At 46.6% G+C, this 18,840-nt stretch overlaps 1 protein-coding gene across 1 annotated transcript in view; it reads left to right on the top strand.

The window, feature by feature from the left end:
- PLPP3 (phospholipid phosphatase 3) overlaps positions 1-18,840 on the top strand; it is a 75,565-nt gene that overhangs the window by 40,075 nt on the left and 16,650 nt on the right. The window contains exons 2-4 of the mRNA XM_072649597.1: positions 1,834-1,991; positions 12,111-12,391; positions 13,504-13,561. Of these exons, the coding sequence (XP_072505698.1) occupies positions 1,834-1,991; positions 12,111-12,391; positions 13,504-13,561 (497 nt within the window). The remainder of the gene's footprint in view (positions 1-1,833; positions 1,992-12,110; positions 12,392-13,503; positions 13,562-18,840) is intronic.

The following is an 18,840-nucleotide window of genomic DNA, read 5'->3' as shown; positions in this document are numbered from 1 at the left end:
AGCAACAAAACCTTCCAGAGTAATTAGTCATTGAAAAGTAGAATGGTAGTAGGCTCCCCATCACTGAAGTGTTTCACCTGGAGCTACAGGCCAACCTGTAGAGGAATGAGACCTGGCTGGGCTAGACACTTCCCCTAAATGGAGCCATCCAGTCAGGGTTAGGGCCAGGGGGCATCACATGCTTCTAGCATGTGGATTCCAGGGTTGGTGTGAGCTTCCAGAATGGGTAAGTGATGAATGAAATAGTCTCTAGAGGAATTTATCAACTATTAGGATAGATAAGGCCTATTGATATGTGTAATAAGAATTAGATTGTGCTAACAGAGACAGTCCTGGGCCCCGTGAACGAGCCTGGGTCCTCTTCCTTACTTGGACAATTTATTTCTCTCCAGGCCTCAGTTTCCTCATCTGTACAATGAGGGGGTTGGCCTAGGTGATGTCTGATATACAGTAAGCATTGAATAAATGATGATAATCTGGTTCCCTGTTTTTTGTCCTCCCATGTTTCAAAATGATCTCAAAGGCTGTGTTAATCAATGGCACGATCAATGCACAAGCATTTATTAAACTTCTGCTGTGTGCCCAGCACTGGGCTAGGCACCTGGGACATAGAGGGGAGAAAGGCAGAAGCAATCTCTGGCCTCAGAAAGCTGACATTCTCACATGGGAGAAAACACATATGGATGAATACCAGGTGCTTAAGAAGAGAGACTACAGGCATCAGGGGTGGCAAAAGCCGTGTGTAGAAGATGTATTACACGAGATCCTAGATGCTAGGTGGCGCTTAGTGGTTGTTTGAGTCTGACTGCTTGATTTTGCATTTGAGGAAACTGAGGCCTAGAGAGGCTAGACTAACTAGCAGGTAATGATAACTGTTGCTTCACTGCCAATTTAGGAATGCTTGTTGATTTCTAGACCGAATAGCATGAGGAGCGAGCTTCTGGTAGTAACCAAGTGTGTGTTTGTCCTTTGTTGCCAAAGACCATGCCATCAGAGAAATAATGACATGACTTGCACTTGACTTTGTTCTGAGTGAGGGAGGGCTGTGCAGGTTACCAGCCTCACTTCTCCTCCAGAGCCATCTGGATCCAGTGACCAGATATGCATCAGGATGACTGGAGATGACCCAGGATGAGGCAATTGGGGTTAAGTGACTTGCCCAAGGTCACACATCTAGTGAGTGTCAAATGTCTGAGGTGAGATTTGAACTCAGGTCCTCCTGACTCCTGCACTGGTGCTCTATCCACTGCACTACCTAGCTGCCCTTTAGTAACCGAGTAAGCACTGATTAAGCTATTACATACCAGGCAGTGTGGTACAGTGAATAGAGAGCTGGCCTCAAAACCGAGAAAATCTGAGTTTGGGTCTTGGTTCTGACTTATCTAGACTTGGGGACATTGGGCAAGTCACCCCCTCTGAGTGCTCCAGGGATCTTTCTAAGGTGCTCACCTACACTGGAGGAGGGAAGTTTCCTCACGTGGGAGTTCCTGAGAGGTAGCATGGTGGGGTAAATATCTTGCTGGAAGATCTAGGTTCAGATCCTTCCTTAGATACTAAGCAAGCCAGTTCATTTCTCTTGAGGTGAGGAACCTCATACCAGCTCCTCGTTCGTAGAGATGAGGGGGTTGGATTTCATGACCTGTCACCCTAATTCTCTTTCTCTACCAATGAGATGACGGGTTCAGGTCCCCATCCTTTAGGCCAGGGTAGATGCTGGGCACACAAGGACAAAACTATCATAATAATTTGGTTGGCTCCTTCTTACTGTGGTTGGTACCATGGTGCTGACCTTGTCCCTTCTCTTTCCCCCTGTGCTATGCCTCTTCTCCCCAGCGGGCCTGCCCTTCCTCATCATTGAGACCAGCACCATCAAGCCTTACCGACGAGGCTTCTACTGCAATGATGAGAGCATTAGATACCCACTGAAGACGGGGGAGACCATCAACGATGCCGTCCTGTGCGCCGTGGGTATCGTCATCGCCATCCTTGCGGTGAGTGTGTGCAGCTTCTCCCCCGGGCTTTGAATCCTGCCCTGAACATGGGGTTGCTCGGGACTCCTTCCAGGAACCCTTGGGTGATGTCGGGAGATGAGACAAACTTGCTATGGTCCTCCCAAAGCTCATTTCTTTCTGCAGACCCTGAGCCCGAGGCACAGTTTAAGATGACAGAGAGGCTGAAGTTCTTGTTGTTGGGAGGAGCTGGGTAAAAACATCACCTAGCACTCACTTTACCTGTGGCCAAATTTGTTCATCTGTAAAATGCGAGGAATGATACCTTTAGTGGCTATTTGTGGAATTATGAGGATCCAATGAGTGAATATATGCAAAGCACTTTAAAACAGCTCTTCAGTTAGTTGTTATTTTCCCAAAAATTATTTCTCTTGTCTCACCGAGCCAGAAGAGGCAGCAGAGTGTAGTGTGACTATGTCAAGGGATCTGACCTTAAGTAATGCTTGTGGTATTTGTCTCTGACCTCAGCACCCTATTTGTACAAAGGGGAGATGACACTAGAAACGCCTCCCTCCCCAGTTGCAGAATCAGGGAATTTCAGAGTTGGCTGAGAGCTCGGCAGCCTGCTGGTCCAACCCATTTCCGAAGGATTGCCTTCTCTCGTGATTTCGGTGGTGCATTAAGAACTCTCGGGAGGGGGAGCCCCATTCTCCCTGGGGCAGCTCTCATGATTGGTAGGTTTTTACTGACATCCAGGCCAAATAAACTTTGCTGCCACATATCGCTTTTAGATCTCTTGTCAGGGAGCTTGCCAAACAAGGCTAATCCCTCTTTGGTGCAACAGGTCTTCAGATGCTTGACCACCACAGTCAGCCACTTCTCCCTCAGCTTGCTCTTGTTCAGGCTAAATGTCCCTTACTTTCTGAAACCATTGTGTGTGGAATCCCCAGGTGGGCCCCGGATGGGGAGAGTCAGAGATGAGCAGAGACCAGCTGAGTCTGCCGCTGCTGCTACTGTGCTTTTGTCCAGTGACATCATGTTCAGAGGAGAAAAGAAAGCACATCTCCTTGTCAGAGGCTCCTAATCAGGAGTGATGACATCAGCAAGTACAGCCAGGGACCAGCAGCCTTGGGTTCTCCTGGCACAAGATGGACTCACCAGGGCCCTGGGCCGAATGGAGGCCCTAGGTGGGGGCTTCCCAGCCCACACCATTAAGTTAAGAGGATAGAGATGGAGGACAGAAATCTTTACCAAGTGATTGAGGAAACAGGCCCTTGTGATGGCAAAAGACAGGGAAAAAGCCTGTCATTCCTGACCTCTTTTCCAGATGGCCCCCAGGCCCCCAGATCATCACAGCCGAAGCTAAGTACCTTCCAAATCCACAAAGCCTCAGGCCTCTCTTTCTCCTCCCCGCATTCACCCCAGCAGGGCTTAATGACTCTAGCAGGGAGATTGGGGATTAGCGATGAGAAATAGAATACCATCCACCCCTTTCATCTGCCCTGCTCTTCTCTCTTTTGGGGCTCTGCAGTGAGCCAGCAAGACCATGACTGGCAGAGGCTGGCAAGCAGACAAAGTGCTTAGCCTTCTTCAGAGTCTGAAGCCCTCCCTCAGACTTTTCATGGAAGGTTTTGCCTGGAAGGGACATTATCCAACCCCTTTTACAGATGAAAACATCGAGGCCCAAAGAGTAACTTGCTCAGAGTCCCCCAGCTATTGAGAGAAAGCGTGGGAGGTTGAATGTGGATCTCCTGACTCCCATTCCAACCTGCTTCCCACTTCTTCCACCCTCCCACCCCACAGCATTGAGGACCGACTTCTCTTGGCTTTGAAACACTCTGACCTAACCTCCTCTCCTGTCTCCATTTCTGGCTTCAAGGCCACCTCAAATGCAGCTTCTTATCTGGGCCTCATTTTCCTCCTCTGTATAATGAGAGGCTTTGAATACATGATCTCCCTGGACCCTTTCAGAATCAGAGCTAATGACACCCGTTTATTTGCTGAAAAAATAATTATTCAGCACTTGCTGAGTACGTACGTGTTTTGATCCTCATACTGGGAGAATTTACAAAATTTCAATCATTCCAATTCAACAAGTATTTACTCAGTGCTTCTGATGTGTAGCATTTGTGCTAGACCCTGGACATGTAAGTGAAACCCTCCCTGCCCACAAGAAGCTTACCTTTCCTCAGGGGAGACAGAGGTGGGAGAGTGCCAGGGTTATTTAGGTGGGCAGAAAGTTTTTCAAGTGGTCAAAGGAAAGCAATAATGACATCTAAGGCTAGAAAGGTCAGAAGGTCTCCCCATCCTCCCCCCTTCCTGAATCATCCTTAGCCTTGCTCAGGGCATCTGCTTTATCTCATAAATGTTTGTTGATTGATTATTTTATAGATAATGTATTTCTTTTGTGATCCTGTGTATTTTGTTTTATGCATTTTAAAACATGATTCCTAGAAGGCTCCTGTAGACTTCACAGGACAGCCAAGGGGCCCAGGATACAAGAAAAGATTTAGAATCCCTGGTCTTAATAATGAAGCTAGTTTGCGTGATCTTGGGCAAGTCACTGCTCTTTGGACCTTCTGAAGTACAGTGAAGATATTGGATCGGATGATCTCTAACGTACCAGTGTTTTGTGTTCTGGGTCCTAAGATCTTTTCTAGCTTTCACATTCTACATTCTGGGATCCCTTTCAGCTCTGATGTTCTGATGTTCTATGTCCAAATGCCCTTTCCATTCCCGTTCTTGGGTGTTCTGTATCCCAGTGGTCTGCATTCCAAGGGTCCTCTCTGCTCTGACTTCCTATGAGTCCATGAACTTGGGAGGAAAGAGAAGTTCAACATTTGCTTCTCAAATATCTTCCTTAAATACTTCCAGCATTCTCTGCACCGCATGCAAATGACTTATTGGAGACACAAGAGGAGCTTAATATCTTGAAGACTTGTTTATTCAGGATCAGACTTCAGTTTCCACACATCTGGCCTGAATTACTTTTGTCCATTTTCCTTTATCAGAGACAGCTCCACCAGCAAAACAAGGCTCTCGAAGTTGGGCTCCTCATTAGAGTCTGGTCATGTTTTCAGCTCTTTTAAGAAGTGAAGTTGTGCCTACCCAGTGGTATATCAGCAGGAGACCCAATCCCCCAATTTACAATCCACTCCATCTGGGCAATTACCAAGACCACCAACTGAGAAGGAGCAAATTAATCTTGCTTTGTTGTCCCCTGATCAGATGGTTGAAACTCTTCTGAGACTGTCCTTAATGCTCTCATCATGCTGGGGAAAGGGGGAGGGTGGCATCCATTTATGACTCTCCCATGTGTATGTGCCGGGGCTGGGTTGCTCATCCTTTTGTGTGTCCCTTCCTCAACTACCTCATGCTTCACATCCTAACCAGCTAGCCATCCTCCTTCTCCAAGGGACTTGCCATCTGCCTTGGTGTGTCACCTTCCCTCCCCATCTGGGATTCTGTTCTCTGAACATGATCTCCAGAGATCAGGCCTCTCCTTCTTTCCCAGGGGAGTCAATCCACTCGGTTTTGGCCCTCACTGTGGCTGAGCTGCCCTATTTGGTAGGTGAATGAACACAAATGTTCCAAATCAAATATGTCGCCCTCCCTGGACCGTCCTTCCCATTCCAGCCATCTACTCTGGCCATCTTGCTTTTCCTCTATCTCTGCCCCTTTTTGGCCTCCACTTACTCTAAGAATAGTAATCAAATTATCTCTATTGCTTCTGGCATAATCTGCCTATGGGTCCACTCAACATCTGACTCCCCAGATTCCATTTCCCAACCACTGGTCCTTTCTATGTATTCTCTCTAGCTTTTTAAAAATAAGTTTCCTTGAGAACAGAGACTTTCTCTCTTGTCTTTATTTCTAGTGCCTCACACAGAACATGGTACCTAATGAGCACTTGATAAGTGCATAGTCACCCACTGATTCATTGGTTCATTCATTCTACCCCCAGGGTGCCCACTGGCTCCACACCTGAGGGCCTTCCAGCCTTTATAGGGGCATTCGTGGCACCCAGCACCCAGGAATAGCAGCCATTTTAAAATGTTTAGAGTGAGAAAGAAGCCAAGACATCTGGATGTCAGGAGAGCAGTGTTAATGGCAGGCCTAGGCTTAGGGTGTTAAGACAGGCATTCCCAAGCGACTTGCCAAACCTGTTAAGTGTCTAGGCTTGAAGAAAATCACCGATGGGGGTGGGGTGCAGATTAGGGGATTTGAGCCACTGGGATAAGAGCCAGGATTCAATGACAGTATTTAATGAACTGGAATAAAAGGTTTCCAGAACATGGCAGTTGAATTCTAGAACAGTGAGTGACCAGTTGGAGTGAATTCTGAAATGGGTGACCAGGATGGTGAAAAGAGGGCCACAGGAGAAAGGGAAAAAGGAAATGGGAATGCTTCATGTGGAGAAAAGAAGATTGGTGGGGGAGAGATGAGATCGCTATCTTCCAGCATTTGGGGGGGGGGAGATGTGATGACTGTCTTCCAGAATTCTGAGGGCTTCCATGAGGAAGAGGTAGTTATACTTCTGATTAGTCAAATGACATTTCTAGAAAGAGCTTCGGAATATTAAGATGCCTATATAAACGTTAGCCGCTATTGTTGTCCTCAGTCTGCATGGCCCCCATGGAGTTAGTAGCAATGGCAATTCCCAGAGCTCACAGCCAAAGGTTGTTGAGGTTGATTTTGGTTCAGTAAAACTGATGAAGCTCCTGGCACAAGGACCCCCTTTCTTGATGTAGACCAGCATCTCCTTGGAGAGCTTACCTGGGGCAGTGAGAGCAGAGCTTGACCCCAGATCTTCCTGGTAAATGTTACCTCTACTAAATCTCGTGTTCAGCACATTAAATTAACTTATTAAAGAAACTGAAGTAGTGGCTTTCCCCTCATGGAGAGTTTAAACAAAAGCTCAATGACCATTTATATCATAGAGGAAATTTGTTTTCTGAGATGTGCTGGTCAAAATGTCTTCCAAGCTCTTGGCCGCCTCAGAGAATCTATTGTAAAGAGCATACGGTGAAGCTTGCTTTAATATGGTCCACATCCTCCCCTTCTTTACTCCTTTGGAGAGAATGTACACGTATCCCTGTGCTGAGTCATTTCAATCTTATCCAACTCTCTGTGACCCTATTTGGCCTTTTCTTGCCAGAGATACTGAAATGGTTTCCCGTGTCCTTCTCATGCTCATTTTACAGATGAGGAAATTGAGGCAAACTGGGTGAAGTGACTTGCCCAGGGTCACAGAACTAGTAAATTAGGAAAATTCTAGGATCCCTTCTAAATCTAAAATCTTATGAAGTTATTTCCTGAGATAGTAAATTTAGAGCTGGAATGAACCTTGGAGGTCATTAACTCCAGCCTTTTACATAGGAAGAAACTGATTCCAGAAGATACAAGGGTCTTGCCTTGGATCAACACAACTGGTTAAGGGTACCAGGGAGGATTTAAACTCAGGTTTGCCTGATTTCTAGATGCAAGACTAGGGCCCTTTGGCAGCTAGTAATATATAACACTCTTGGAAGTCACATTGACCAATTTTGGCCCATTGGTTAGTGGATGGATGGAAAAAGCAGCTTAGCTAGCATTCCAGTGTCCCAAAGGGATAGGAGATAGTGTGCTGGGCTCAAGCTGGGCCAACCTGAGTTCAGATCCTCCCTCGGATCCTTACTAGTTGTATATCCTAGGCAAGTTCCTTACAGCTTCTAGCTTCAGTTGCTCTCCATGTAAAAAGAGGGGATTGGCCTCAGTGTCCTTTGAGGTCTCTTCTACTTCTAAATCTGAACTGATGGCAGCAAAGAGACTAGGTCTAGGAAGTTCCTTGGCTTTTGTGGCTCTCAATGGAAAGAAAGTATGTCGAAATGGAGGCCCTGTCCTGTCCTTCCCCTTCCCTGCCCTTCTCTCCCCTCCTCTTGCTGAACCCAAGACTTTAAATAAAATACTTCCCTGTTTTTGGTTGGGAATTTGTTGATATTGGCTTTCTTTTAAACACAGCAGGGAAAGGGGGCAGGAAGAAGACAGATTCTTGTCTGTCTCTGGAAAGGAGATTGCTGGAGTACTGAAGATGAACGGTGATATAACTGCGTAAGCATTTCAGAAATTAGAGCAGTTTTTATAAAAGGACAGGATCAGAAAATCTGAAAATCATGTAGATAAATACGGTGACAAGACTGTCAACGTTCACCCAACATGGGTTGAAGCAGTCAGCACTGGGAAAGGCTGGAATACGAGGATACCTGGATTTGGAATACTTCTGTGGGACCCTGGGCAAATCACTTCCCTGATGGGATCCTCAGTTAACTCATTTGTAAACTGAGGGAGTTGGACAAAATGTCAGTCATGAGGCAGCTAGTTGGCGGGGCTTGGACCCAGGAAGACCTGAGTTTGAATCTTCCCTGAGAAACTCACTAGCTGTATGACCTTGGATTAGTCATTTAACTGCTGTCTACCTCTGTTTCCTTAACTGTAAAATAAGGATAACCAAAGCTTCAAATGAGATAACGTGTAAAGCACTTAGCACAGTGCTTGGCACATAGTACATACTTAATGACTAGATCAAAAAGTATTTATTAAATACTTATATGCCAGTGACTGTGCTCATTGATGAGCATGCAAAAAAAGGCAAAATGGAACAAAAACTTGCCCCTGCCATCAGGAAGCTTTTATTCCAATGAGGCAGTGTGTAAATGATGGTATGTGGAAGATATAGAGTAAATAAAGGGAAGGCATTCGCAGCTGCGGGGAGGAGGGGGGAAACTGAGGCAGGGGTTGTTGGGGGTACAGCATTCTAGGTCTAGGAGACAGGCAGAAGGTGGTGCCCTTTCCAGCTCTTAATAGCTGATGTTAGGACCTAGTAAGGTCCATAGACCTTTTCTTACAAGATGAGAAACCTGAGACTCAGCTGAGGGAGGGGAATGTCTTGCCCAAGATTGCAGAAGGATTTCTCTCAAAGTTCCCCTTCCTCCCTTTTTTTTAAAATCCTCCACAGGAGGTGTTTACGCCAGTGAGTGTAAATTAAAAGGCAAGTATTTATTTATTTGTTGAGATAATTATACTTTAATTACCATTCATTTTTAAAATTTTCCATTCGCAATTCTTTCCTTCTCCCTGCCCCGCTTCTCCCCTATCCATTGTGAAAACAAGCAGAAACATAGTTATGCACAAGTTTATTATGCCTAACGGAGCTCACCTCGCCATAACCTTTTGCTCTAGAAGGCCGGAAAACCTCTCTGAGAGATCTCCGGCCATTTTTGAAACTGGGTCCCGTTCTTCATCCGGGGCACGGAGCAGCCTTGAGCCGCTGGCTGGTCCGGCTTCATCTCGGTGGAGCCTAATTGTGCTATTTCCCCAGTTTATTAGTTTCCAAATGCTGTGCCAGGCATTTAAGGGGCAGGTAGGGGAGACTTCCCCTCAGCATGCTCTTGGCAGGCGGCCATCCCTCCCACATTATATTGCCGGCTGTTTCAGAGAGGGATCCGCATGAACGTATTTTTACTGACAGTTAAACTTAGAGATGGAGGCCTTGGTGACCAGATCAGGAATGAAGGCTGGCGAATAGGGAGGAGGCCACTGCAGGGTTGGGGACTTAGAGAATAGCCATCCCATAGAGGGGAATAGTTGATTTTACTTCTCTGGTATAAAAACATTTAGCAAAACAGAGCAGATCCTAACACTGCAAATCTGGGTCCTTCTCAGCCTAGGTGTACAAGGTCATCTTGGACCATTTTGCCCTCCTGGAAATGGTATGAGACTTTTGGACAGATTCACCCACGCGCAGTTTTCACTAAGAGGCTTTTCAAGAGTTAGGATTACGAGGAGCCAGGCCAGGCTGATTCATAATGTTGATTTACTGCTGCCTTGTCAACTCCAAGAGCCTCCTCTGGGTCAGAAGAAAGACAACAAATAATTTGTTGCTTATTAATGGCTCGAAAGGGAGGATCCACTGAAGAAATGGTGCCAGGCAGGGTCACTGTGGGCTCCTCGGCACACAGGGCTGGCCTGGGGGCTGGGGCACAGATGACTTTGCAGTTTCAGAAGGAAAATGGTTTTGCTGACCACAGCAAAGATGATAGCAAATGGGAGCTGTGGGGGAAAGAGTGCCAGCCTCTGATTCAGTGTGTAGGACAGAAGAATAGGTACGTACCATCACCTTCTGGTTGGCGGAGCTCTTGTTTGAGACTTGTCTTCAGGAGGCCTTTTGGCATTCTCCCAGCTGCCAAGTCCTTCTTATACTATAGGTGTACCCATTTTTGTGTGCGGTGTCTCTGTTTGAATGTAAGCATGCTGAGGACAGGGACGGTGTTTGCTTTGTCTCTGTATCCTGGACACTTGGCTCAGTTGATAAGAGCATAATGATTGCTTCTTGATAGATTAACTCATTGAACCCTGTGAGGGAGGAGTGAGGTATTTTTATTCTCATTTTACAGATGATGCAACTGAAGGGGGGGCCATTACTTGACCACGGTCAGTCCTAATTGATGACAGGACCAAAACTCAAATTTCTTAAGTCCTGATTTGTCCTTCTTTAAAATAAAATAGTAGCTATTTGGCTTTTTATAAGATTTGCCCCCCACTGACAACAAAGTGATGAATATGGGGCTTATATGCCCATTATATAGATGAGGCAGCCGAGATCATGGAGGCAGAGGAACACAGTGACAACACAGCAGTACTTGAAACAGATATTAAGAGTCAGGAATCAACTCTGTTTTTTCTTCAGTGAGTTACATCAGGCTACCTCCTGTGTTGTCCCTTGGGGATGAGTTAAAAGACTTAACCTCCCCCTTGTAAACAGTGTGGCCTCCTGCTGTCATCTGGGCAGTGAGTACGGTGTGGGCTGATCTTGCCCTCTGTGCCCACAGTGCAGCTGGCAGCCCCTTCAGAGTCTGGGCTTTGTCAGATCATGCTTGGTGACATTTAGGTCCCACCCCACCTCCCTGCTGGATGATGAGGCATGATAATGATTATTGCTAGAATTTATGGAGCAGTTTAAGGTTTAGATTGCACACACACACACATATATAATGGGGGAGAGGGAGGGGGAGAGAGGAGCTTTATATGTTTTGTCATTATTACAATAATCCAGGGAGATAGCTGCTATTATATTAGTATTGTCATTTTTCAGGTAAGGAAACTGAGGCATACAAAGATTGAAGTGTTTTCCCAGGTCTCACGCCTTGTCTGTGTGTAAAGAAGACTTCACACGTGGCTCTTCCTGTCTCCGGGTCTAGCACTGCCCAGCTGCCCCTGACAGGGAAGGCCAGATATGCCCTTAGATTATTTCCGTTGCGGTTATGGACACACTGTCTACTTTCCACACTTCTCCAGAAAGGGTTCGGAGGCCTGTCCGCGTGCAGGGAAAGGAAGTACAAAAGGGATCTTTGTGAGGAGTGGACGGGTGAATGCTGCTGTTCTGGCTTGTGGTTGAAATCAGGAAATATCCAAGGTTGTGCTTTGGAGCTAAGATGAGAGGGACCGGTATGGGCTTCATCAGATGCCATGTCTATTTGGTGTATGTTTGGTGTGTTCTATGGGTTAGCTTTCCTGTCAATGTCAGAGGTGGGAGAACCCATAGAACAGGGAACGTCAGGGCTGGAAAGATCCTATCTTGGAGTCTCAGAGGTTTAAGGAACCTTAGAAGGCATGAAGTCCAGACCCCTGAGACCCAAGAGTCGGGGCTTGACTTGCTTAAGGTCATTCAGGTTGTGGATCCACTGCTCATCAGCTCAGGCTCTAAGAGATGGCATGGCTTGCGCTCTTCTTTCACACACTCAGAAGGTATCCATGGCAGAATTTGAAAGTGCATTTTTCCATCCCCCAAGCTGACCTCTGCTTGCCTGCCTTGTGAACTCTCAATGCCAATTCTCAGGAATGCTTCATTCCTGGCTTAGTCAGTTCTTAGCTACAGCATCTTGGGTGTATCATGTCCCTTCTTCACATCTCAGTTTCCCCATATGTGAAATGAGTACATTGGACTAGATACTCGTGTTAGCAAATGTCTGTCTCCCTGTCTTGGCCCTAGAACTCTCGATTAGCTCCTCCAAGGACACTTCCCCCCCCACACACACAAGACTTCACTGCATACCACATCCCCTCCTCTCCTCTCCCAGCTTTTCTGAGCCTGTCTAATGGTCCTGTTGTTGATCTCTTCCTCAGATCATTACTGGGGAGTTCTACCGAATCTATTACCTAAAGGAGAAGTCTCCCTCTGTGATCCAGAACCCATACGTGGCCGCCCTCTACAAGCAGGTGGGATGCTTCGTCTTTGGCTGTGCCATCAGCCAATCTTTCACAGACATCGCCAAGGTGTCCATCGGCCGCCTGCGGCCCCACTTCCTGGCTGTCTGCAACCCCGACTTCAGCAAAGTCAATTGTTCTGTGGGCTACGTCCAGATCTATGAGTGCCAGGGAGACGACAGCAGGGTCCAGGAAGCCAGGTGAGAGGGCTGGAGTTTTCATTTAGCACTTGCTATATACCAGGCACTGGGAGTACAAAGAAAGGGAAAAGACTTCCTGCCCACAAGGGGCTAACTGTGGGACAGGGAGACAACGTGCAGACAACTATGGACCAAGCAGATAATACAGGAAAGAAGGATATGAACAGTGTGGTCTCTTGGGATATCTTCATGGGTATCATAGAAAAAGCTTAGGCTCTAGTACAGATGACTGGAGTAGAAGCCTACTTCATGTATTTACTAGCTTTGGAACTGTGGGCAAGTCATTTAATTTCTGAGCCTAGTTTCACCATCTGTGAAATGGAACTAATGTTATTCATATCACCCACCTCACTGGTTTGTTGTTCACTTTGTGAACCCTGAAGTAGGCCTCTTGAGGACAGACTCTCCTCTGCTCCTGCCCAGCACTTAGCGTAATGATTTAAGCTACTTGTGCTAAGTCAGACAACTAGTAAGTGTCTCAGAGACAGGACTACAACTCATGTCTCCTTGGCTCCAAGTCCGGTACTCTATCATAACATATGAGGATCAGTTGATGGAACTAATGATGTGTAGCCTGGAGAAAGGAAGAGTCTGCAGGAAGAGGGGAGGAGAGGGACCCGAGAGCTGTTTTCACCTGTCTCAGCTGTCACAGAGGAGAGATCGGACTTGTTCTGAATGGCCCTATGGCACAGATTAGTGAGTGGGTAGAAGCTATGGAAAGGCAAACATGTTTGATAGTTATTATTAAATTAATTAACAGTAATTAGAATATTATTCTAATAAGTAGGTGGGATGGGTTGCAGGGAGGTGATGACTCCTCTTACTTTGGTCGTATTTAGACAGCATCTGTACAACCACTGGGGTTTCCTTTTGGGAATGGACTGGATGAGTTGAGGTCACTTCCAACTCTGGTGGTTTTGTGAAATACATTGGTATGAGTTTCTCTTTAGCATGACTCTGGCTGCATACCAATGTAAGGAGGCGCACTGGGTGATTGGGTACGAGAATTAACATTCTCCCATGGCATTCAGGAGCCCTAGACTTCCCTGTCTTCTCTCAGGTGGCCAAGTCTTGATTCATCAGCATTTCCTTCCCCCTCCTCTCTCTCCTAGGAAATCCTTCTTCTCTGGTCACGCCTCCTTCTCCATGTACACCATGCTCTACTTGGCGGTAAGTACTCACAGTTGACTGTTAGGTTGCCTCATTGTGGTGCTGTTAGCCACAGGGAGGGTTGGGGGTTTCATCTGAAATGAAAATTCAGACGAAATATTGGATGAGGAATCAGAAACACTAGGTTCCTGTTACAGATAAGCTGCTGCCTTGCTGGGTGACCTTCGGTGAATCAAGCTCACTTTCCTCACTAAAATGAGGGATAGGATTAGATCCTCAAAGATCCCTTCCATTTGAATTCTGAACCCAGCAGCCATACCACCTTCAAGGCTGGCTGACTTTGATCCTTTCATTAAGGTAGAGAGAGAGAGAGAGAGAGAGAGAGAGAGAGAGAGAGAGAGAGAGAGAGAGAGAGAGTGGGGGGGGGGGGGGAGAGTATGTGTGTGTGTGTGTGTGTTCATCAGGGTAGTGGAGTTTCAGGAGATTACTGATTTGAAGTCTTAGGACTCCTAAGTTCTGTCCTGGCCCTGCCATTTTCTTGGACCTTGGACAAGCCATGACCCATATCTGGTCCTCAGTTTCCATGTGTAAAATGAAGGAAAGTAATGGGGAAATAAAGTCCTATTCATCTATAAAGGCTTACTGGCATTCAGATGGTTGCAGGTGACTGAGCCTTTGTGCTGATTTCCATCTGTCAGTCGGCTAGAAGCTGGTGAGCAGGCCTGCTTCTCGAGGCTGATGCCAAACCCAAACTGTGTGGGCCTTTCTGTTTGTCTTTCAGCTGTGCCCTTCCTTTCATGTCCCACTGACTGAGACAGGTGTGCATAGGAACTTCCTGCTCTTGGCCTTGGGACAGATCTCACTGAGAGGGGCCTGAGGAGGCTGGACAGTGAGGTGGGAGGGGGAACCTGCTGGGGAAATGGTCGTTTGTTTTGGATTTGTTAAAAAAAAATTATTAGGGATTTGAAAAAGAAAGGAGAGAGGTTGATTTTTTTTCCAGTCTTTTCAAAGGTGGGAGGCCCCAGAGTTTCCTGCTATCTTGGATGTGAAATGGAAAGAACTTGAAAAACCATGAAACACAGATTTTATTTATTTTTGAGCCATCCTCCCTCCCGCCTTTCTTTTCTCTCATTCTCTTTTGCTCTCTTTCTGCCTCTCCCTCATCTTCCTGCCCTTCTCACTTGATCCTTTCTTTCCCTTCCCCTTTCCCCTCTCACTTCTCCCCATCCTCTCTCTTTCTCTCTCTCTCTCTCTCTCTCTCATTAAGGAAATACACCTCTGCCCAGTGTTCCCTTGGTGCATCTTCTGTTTCCCCAGGGGCCAGAAGTTATTTTTTCTAATTTAATTTCCTTTTAGAGAGAGAGTTAGAGAGCTGCTCAGGTGTTGCTGGCCTCCTTGCCATGTTTTTCCTGATGCATTCAGGACACACCAGCTTTATTAAAAGGAATACACTTTGAATGACTTTCCCCCCAATATTTCCCCTCTTTTGCTTTCAGAAACAAGTGAAGAACACCTCCTGGGAGGTGTTCCAGAGGTTCCCATAGGGGAAAGGTCTTTTTTCAAATTTATTTCACTGACTGCCATGTTTTGGCCTTTGGCCTTTCATGATTCCAGGCAGAGCTTTTCATGGGTTGGGGGTGGAGCAGGTTTCTGAATGAATGATTTCATTAAGCATGGAGGCCCCTTCCTCCCCCGCAGATTGCTCCTGTTTGTCTGAGGGGGAGTAAGAATAGTTCACATTTACCCAGGGCTTTAAGGCTTGAGAAGCATTTTACATGTTACTTTATTGGATTCTCACCACAACGCTGTGAGGCATATTCCTATTTTACAAAAGAAGAAACTGAAGTTTAGACTTGCCTGGGGTCACTCAGTTCCCAAGTTGGGATCCAAGGTGGGATTTGAAACCTAATTCTGACTGCAAATCCATCTGGGAAGTCATCTCATCCAATCTCCTCATTTTACAAGGAAACCTTAGGACAGAGGGGATGGAGAAGGCTAGTGGGTCTTTCTTGGTGGCAATAGCCATGCCTTCCAGGCCAACCCTGGCCTTAACTGGGCACAACCACCTTTGGAGGTCCTCTGTATCAGGCCATAATTTGCAAAAAGGGTTGTTGTTTTAGGGGGAAGCAGCTGTGCCCCAAACATCCAATTATCTTTGGACATTGAAGAAGGGTGAGGTTAGCCTTTGGAGGAGGTTAATGTTAATTAAAACAACAACCTGCCCACAAACATACATCTGTCCTGGCTCACCTTCGGGCTCCTCACAGCCAGCAGCATTTCAGCTGGATCCTGGCTGTGCTCCTTCCCCTGGAGAAGGTTGGCTCATTTGATGGGTGAGGTCTTGACTTAGTTCTTTGGTTCTCCATGCCAGTAGTGGGAGAGGTATGCAACTGAACATTGATTCCTACCAGCAGCCTGTAAGGACCTACTATGTGCAGGGTGTAACCAAGGAGAAACCGCCCAATATGGTGGACAGCAGACATTCAGGCTAGGAGTTAGAAGACCTTGGTTCAAACCCAAGGTTCCCTACTGACTTACTTGGGTGATCTTGGGTAAGTCAACCCAACAGGCATTCATTAGGCACCTACTATAGGCATTGTGCTGGCATTGTACAAGGCAGCCCCTCCCTTCCAAGAACTTGCTATGGGAAGGATGTAATGTATACAGAGTAGCCAAGCCCGCGCAGAGTCAAGGTAAATTTTATTTATTTCTGTTCTTGTTTGTATTGCTTAGTTCCTGTGTGAACTTGGCAACTTGACATTCCCCCCCTCTCAGTTTCCCTACCTGCATAATTAGGAGTTGGGCTCATATGGCCTCTGTTGTCCTTTCCAGCTCTAAACCTAGGACCCTGGAATTCTGGGATACTCCCATTTCCAGTGAGATCAGGGGCTGGGGAAGACACTAGAAAGAGGGAGTCTTGGAAGGTTTCCTGCAGGAGATGGCATCAGGGCCCAGCCTTGACAAGGTGCAGGGATTCCACAAGGTGGAGGTGAAGGAGAGGCTGGTTCTGCCTGAGCATGAATCTTATGAAGGATGCAAAACCACCTACAAGAGCCTTCATTTCATCTGTAAAAAGAATGAATGGGATGAGACGATCTCTAGTTCCTTCCAGTTTGAGGCCCAGAGAAGGCAAGCATTTTACTCAAAGTCACACAGCCTGTCCCTTAGAACTGTGTATTCTGTCCGGCCATGCATCTTCCCACTAGGCCTTGTCTTTTTATCTCCCATCATTCACTCGAGGAGCATCAAACATTGAGGGCCCACCTTGGTGCACTCCTCCCTCCGCCTGCCCTTGTTTCTAAACCCTTCTGTCAGCTGGGCTGTGAATGTACTGTAGGGTTTGACAGAGGCCTCTGGAACAGGGAAGTGGCCAAGTTCTGAGAACCTGGGGCTTGCGCGTTAGTCATGGCGGATTTGTCCCATATGGGTGGAATAACATACAGCCTACATCTGGTGTCTTCCCTTTGGTCTGCATGAACCCTATACTCTCCAAATTGGGAAAACAAAATCAGTCTCACTCCCAGAGAAAGAAAAAAGGGAGGGAGGTGATTTCCAAAATCTGCCTTCCCCAGAGGGCAGAATGGGTAACAGTTGGCAGGAATGGCAAGCAGGCACATTTAGGCTCAATGTTAGCAAAAGCTTTCTAGTAATTCCAATGTGAAATGAGCTACCCTAGGAGGGCGTGAGGCCTGGCATTGGCTCAAACCAACTCCAGGTGGCCCTTGGAGGGCCTGTGGTACAGGTCGTCCACACCCTCAGGGTCCTCCCTAATCTGAGATTCTGGGATTCAGATTTTATTCTCCCTTCTTCTGCCACTCCCATGATGCATTATTTCTCTTGAATTATTTCCTTTAGCTCCCCTTCAAGCAGAGAAGGACCTGCTGGCTCTATGTTCTGAGTCTTCCTCTTAGAAAAGAGTCCTGAATTCGGAGTCTGGAAGACCTGAGTTCAAATTTGCCTCAGACATGAACGATCCCTTGCTCAAGTCACTTGACTTCTGAGGCTGTTTCCTCATCTTTAAAATTGAAGGGTGGGGTTTGAACTCAGCAGCCACTGTGATCCCTTTATTTTCATGAATGGGATGTGCATGTGCATTGACTAGAACTCTTGGGTACCATCTCTATATCAGGAACAGGCATTCTAGTCATTTTTAGCTTTAGTATTAACTATCTGTGTTACTTTGACCAGGTTATGAGCCCTCTGGGGCCCTTAGATACCCTTTCTGTAAAAGGAAGGCACTGATTAGTTGGCCTCTCAAGTCCTTTGTGGGTCCATGGTGCTCCGTCTTAGGTTACTGGGATTCCCATGAACAGAGATGTTCCAATCTCTAGTTCTGAGGGGTGTAGTCATAAATGATGAATGTTTGTTAAATGTTTGAGATGAATGAATGAGCCAGTCAATTAATTTACATTGTTCCGATATCTACTCTTTGCCCATTGGACTAGGTAGATCCTGACAGAGTTGACTGTTGCTCTTTGCTGACGTCGTCTCTGAAAGTCCAGGGTCACCTTCAAACCTCAGCGGGTCACCAGATCAGGGATTGTGTTGTTGTGTTTGTTCTTCATTCTCAAAGAGGACCAGGACATCAAGATGATGACAGGACTTGCAGTTGACTTTGATCTGAGTGAGTGAGGGCTGTGCAAGGTCACCAACCTCACTTTCTCCTCCTGAGTCATCTGGGTCCAGTGGCCTGATAAATATCAGGATGACTAGAAATGGCCCAGGGTGCAATGGGAGACTCTGGCCCTTTCAGGCTTAGGTCTTATCACAATCTTATCTTTAGTGAGATACACCCATTTAATGAAGAGGCTTCTTTAAGTTACTCAAGGGATGGCCCCTTTAATAAAAAAAAAAAAATCAAACTGGGAGGGGAAGACCCTCAGGGTTTCGAGGTAAAAAAGAAACAATTACTGCTCAGTTTTTACATCCACTCTGTGCTAGGTGGGTGGGGACTTGTGCAGTCTATGAGCTCCAGAGTGAATTGGGTTTAAGGCTTGATCCTTGAGCAAGAAATGGATTGTGTAGTGGTGGGTGGGAAGGACTAACAGTGATCTGATCCATTTAGCCCACCACGGAGGGTGTCCCACTGCCCTTCCATTGTCTGGATTGTCTAGGGAATGGTCCAGAAAAGATATTCTGTAGGCGTTCAGAGGATGGAGAGGTGTCTATAGACCCGGGTGGTCTGTAGGAAGTAGGGTGGTAGATGGGATCCATGACAAAGGGCTCATTCTGAACCGTTTATAGAACTGTCCCCAGAGTGATAAGAACTGGATAGGGAGGGGGATCCTCCCCAGTTCTGTCCATCTGCAAACCATTTAATGGAATACAAAAGCTTTAGC

Source organism: Notamacropus eugenii, chromosome 2 (assembly GCF_028372415.1).
Source record: "Notamacropus eugenii isolate mMacEug1 chromosome 2, mMacEug1.pri_v2, whole genome shotgun sequence".
Lineage (NCBI taxonomy): Eukaryota > Metazoa > Chordata > Mammalia > Diprotodontia > Macropodidae > Notamacropus > Notamacropus eugenii.
This window is presented reverse-complemented; position numbering and strand designations above follow the sequence as displayed.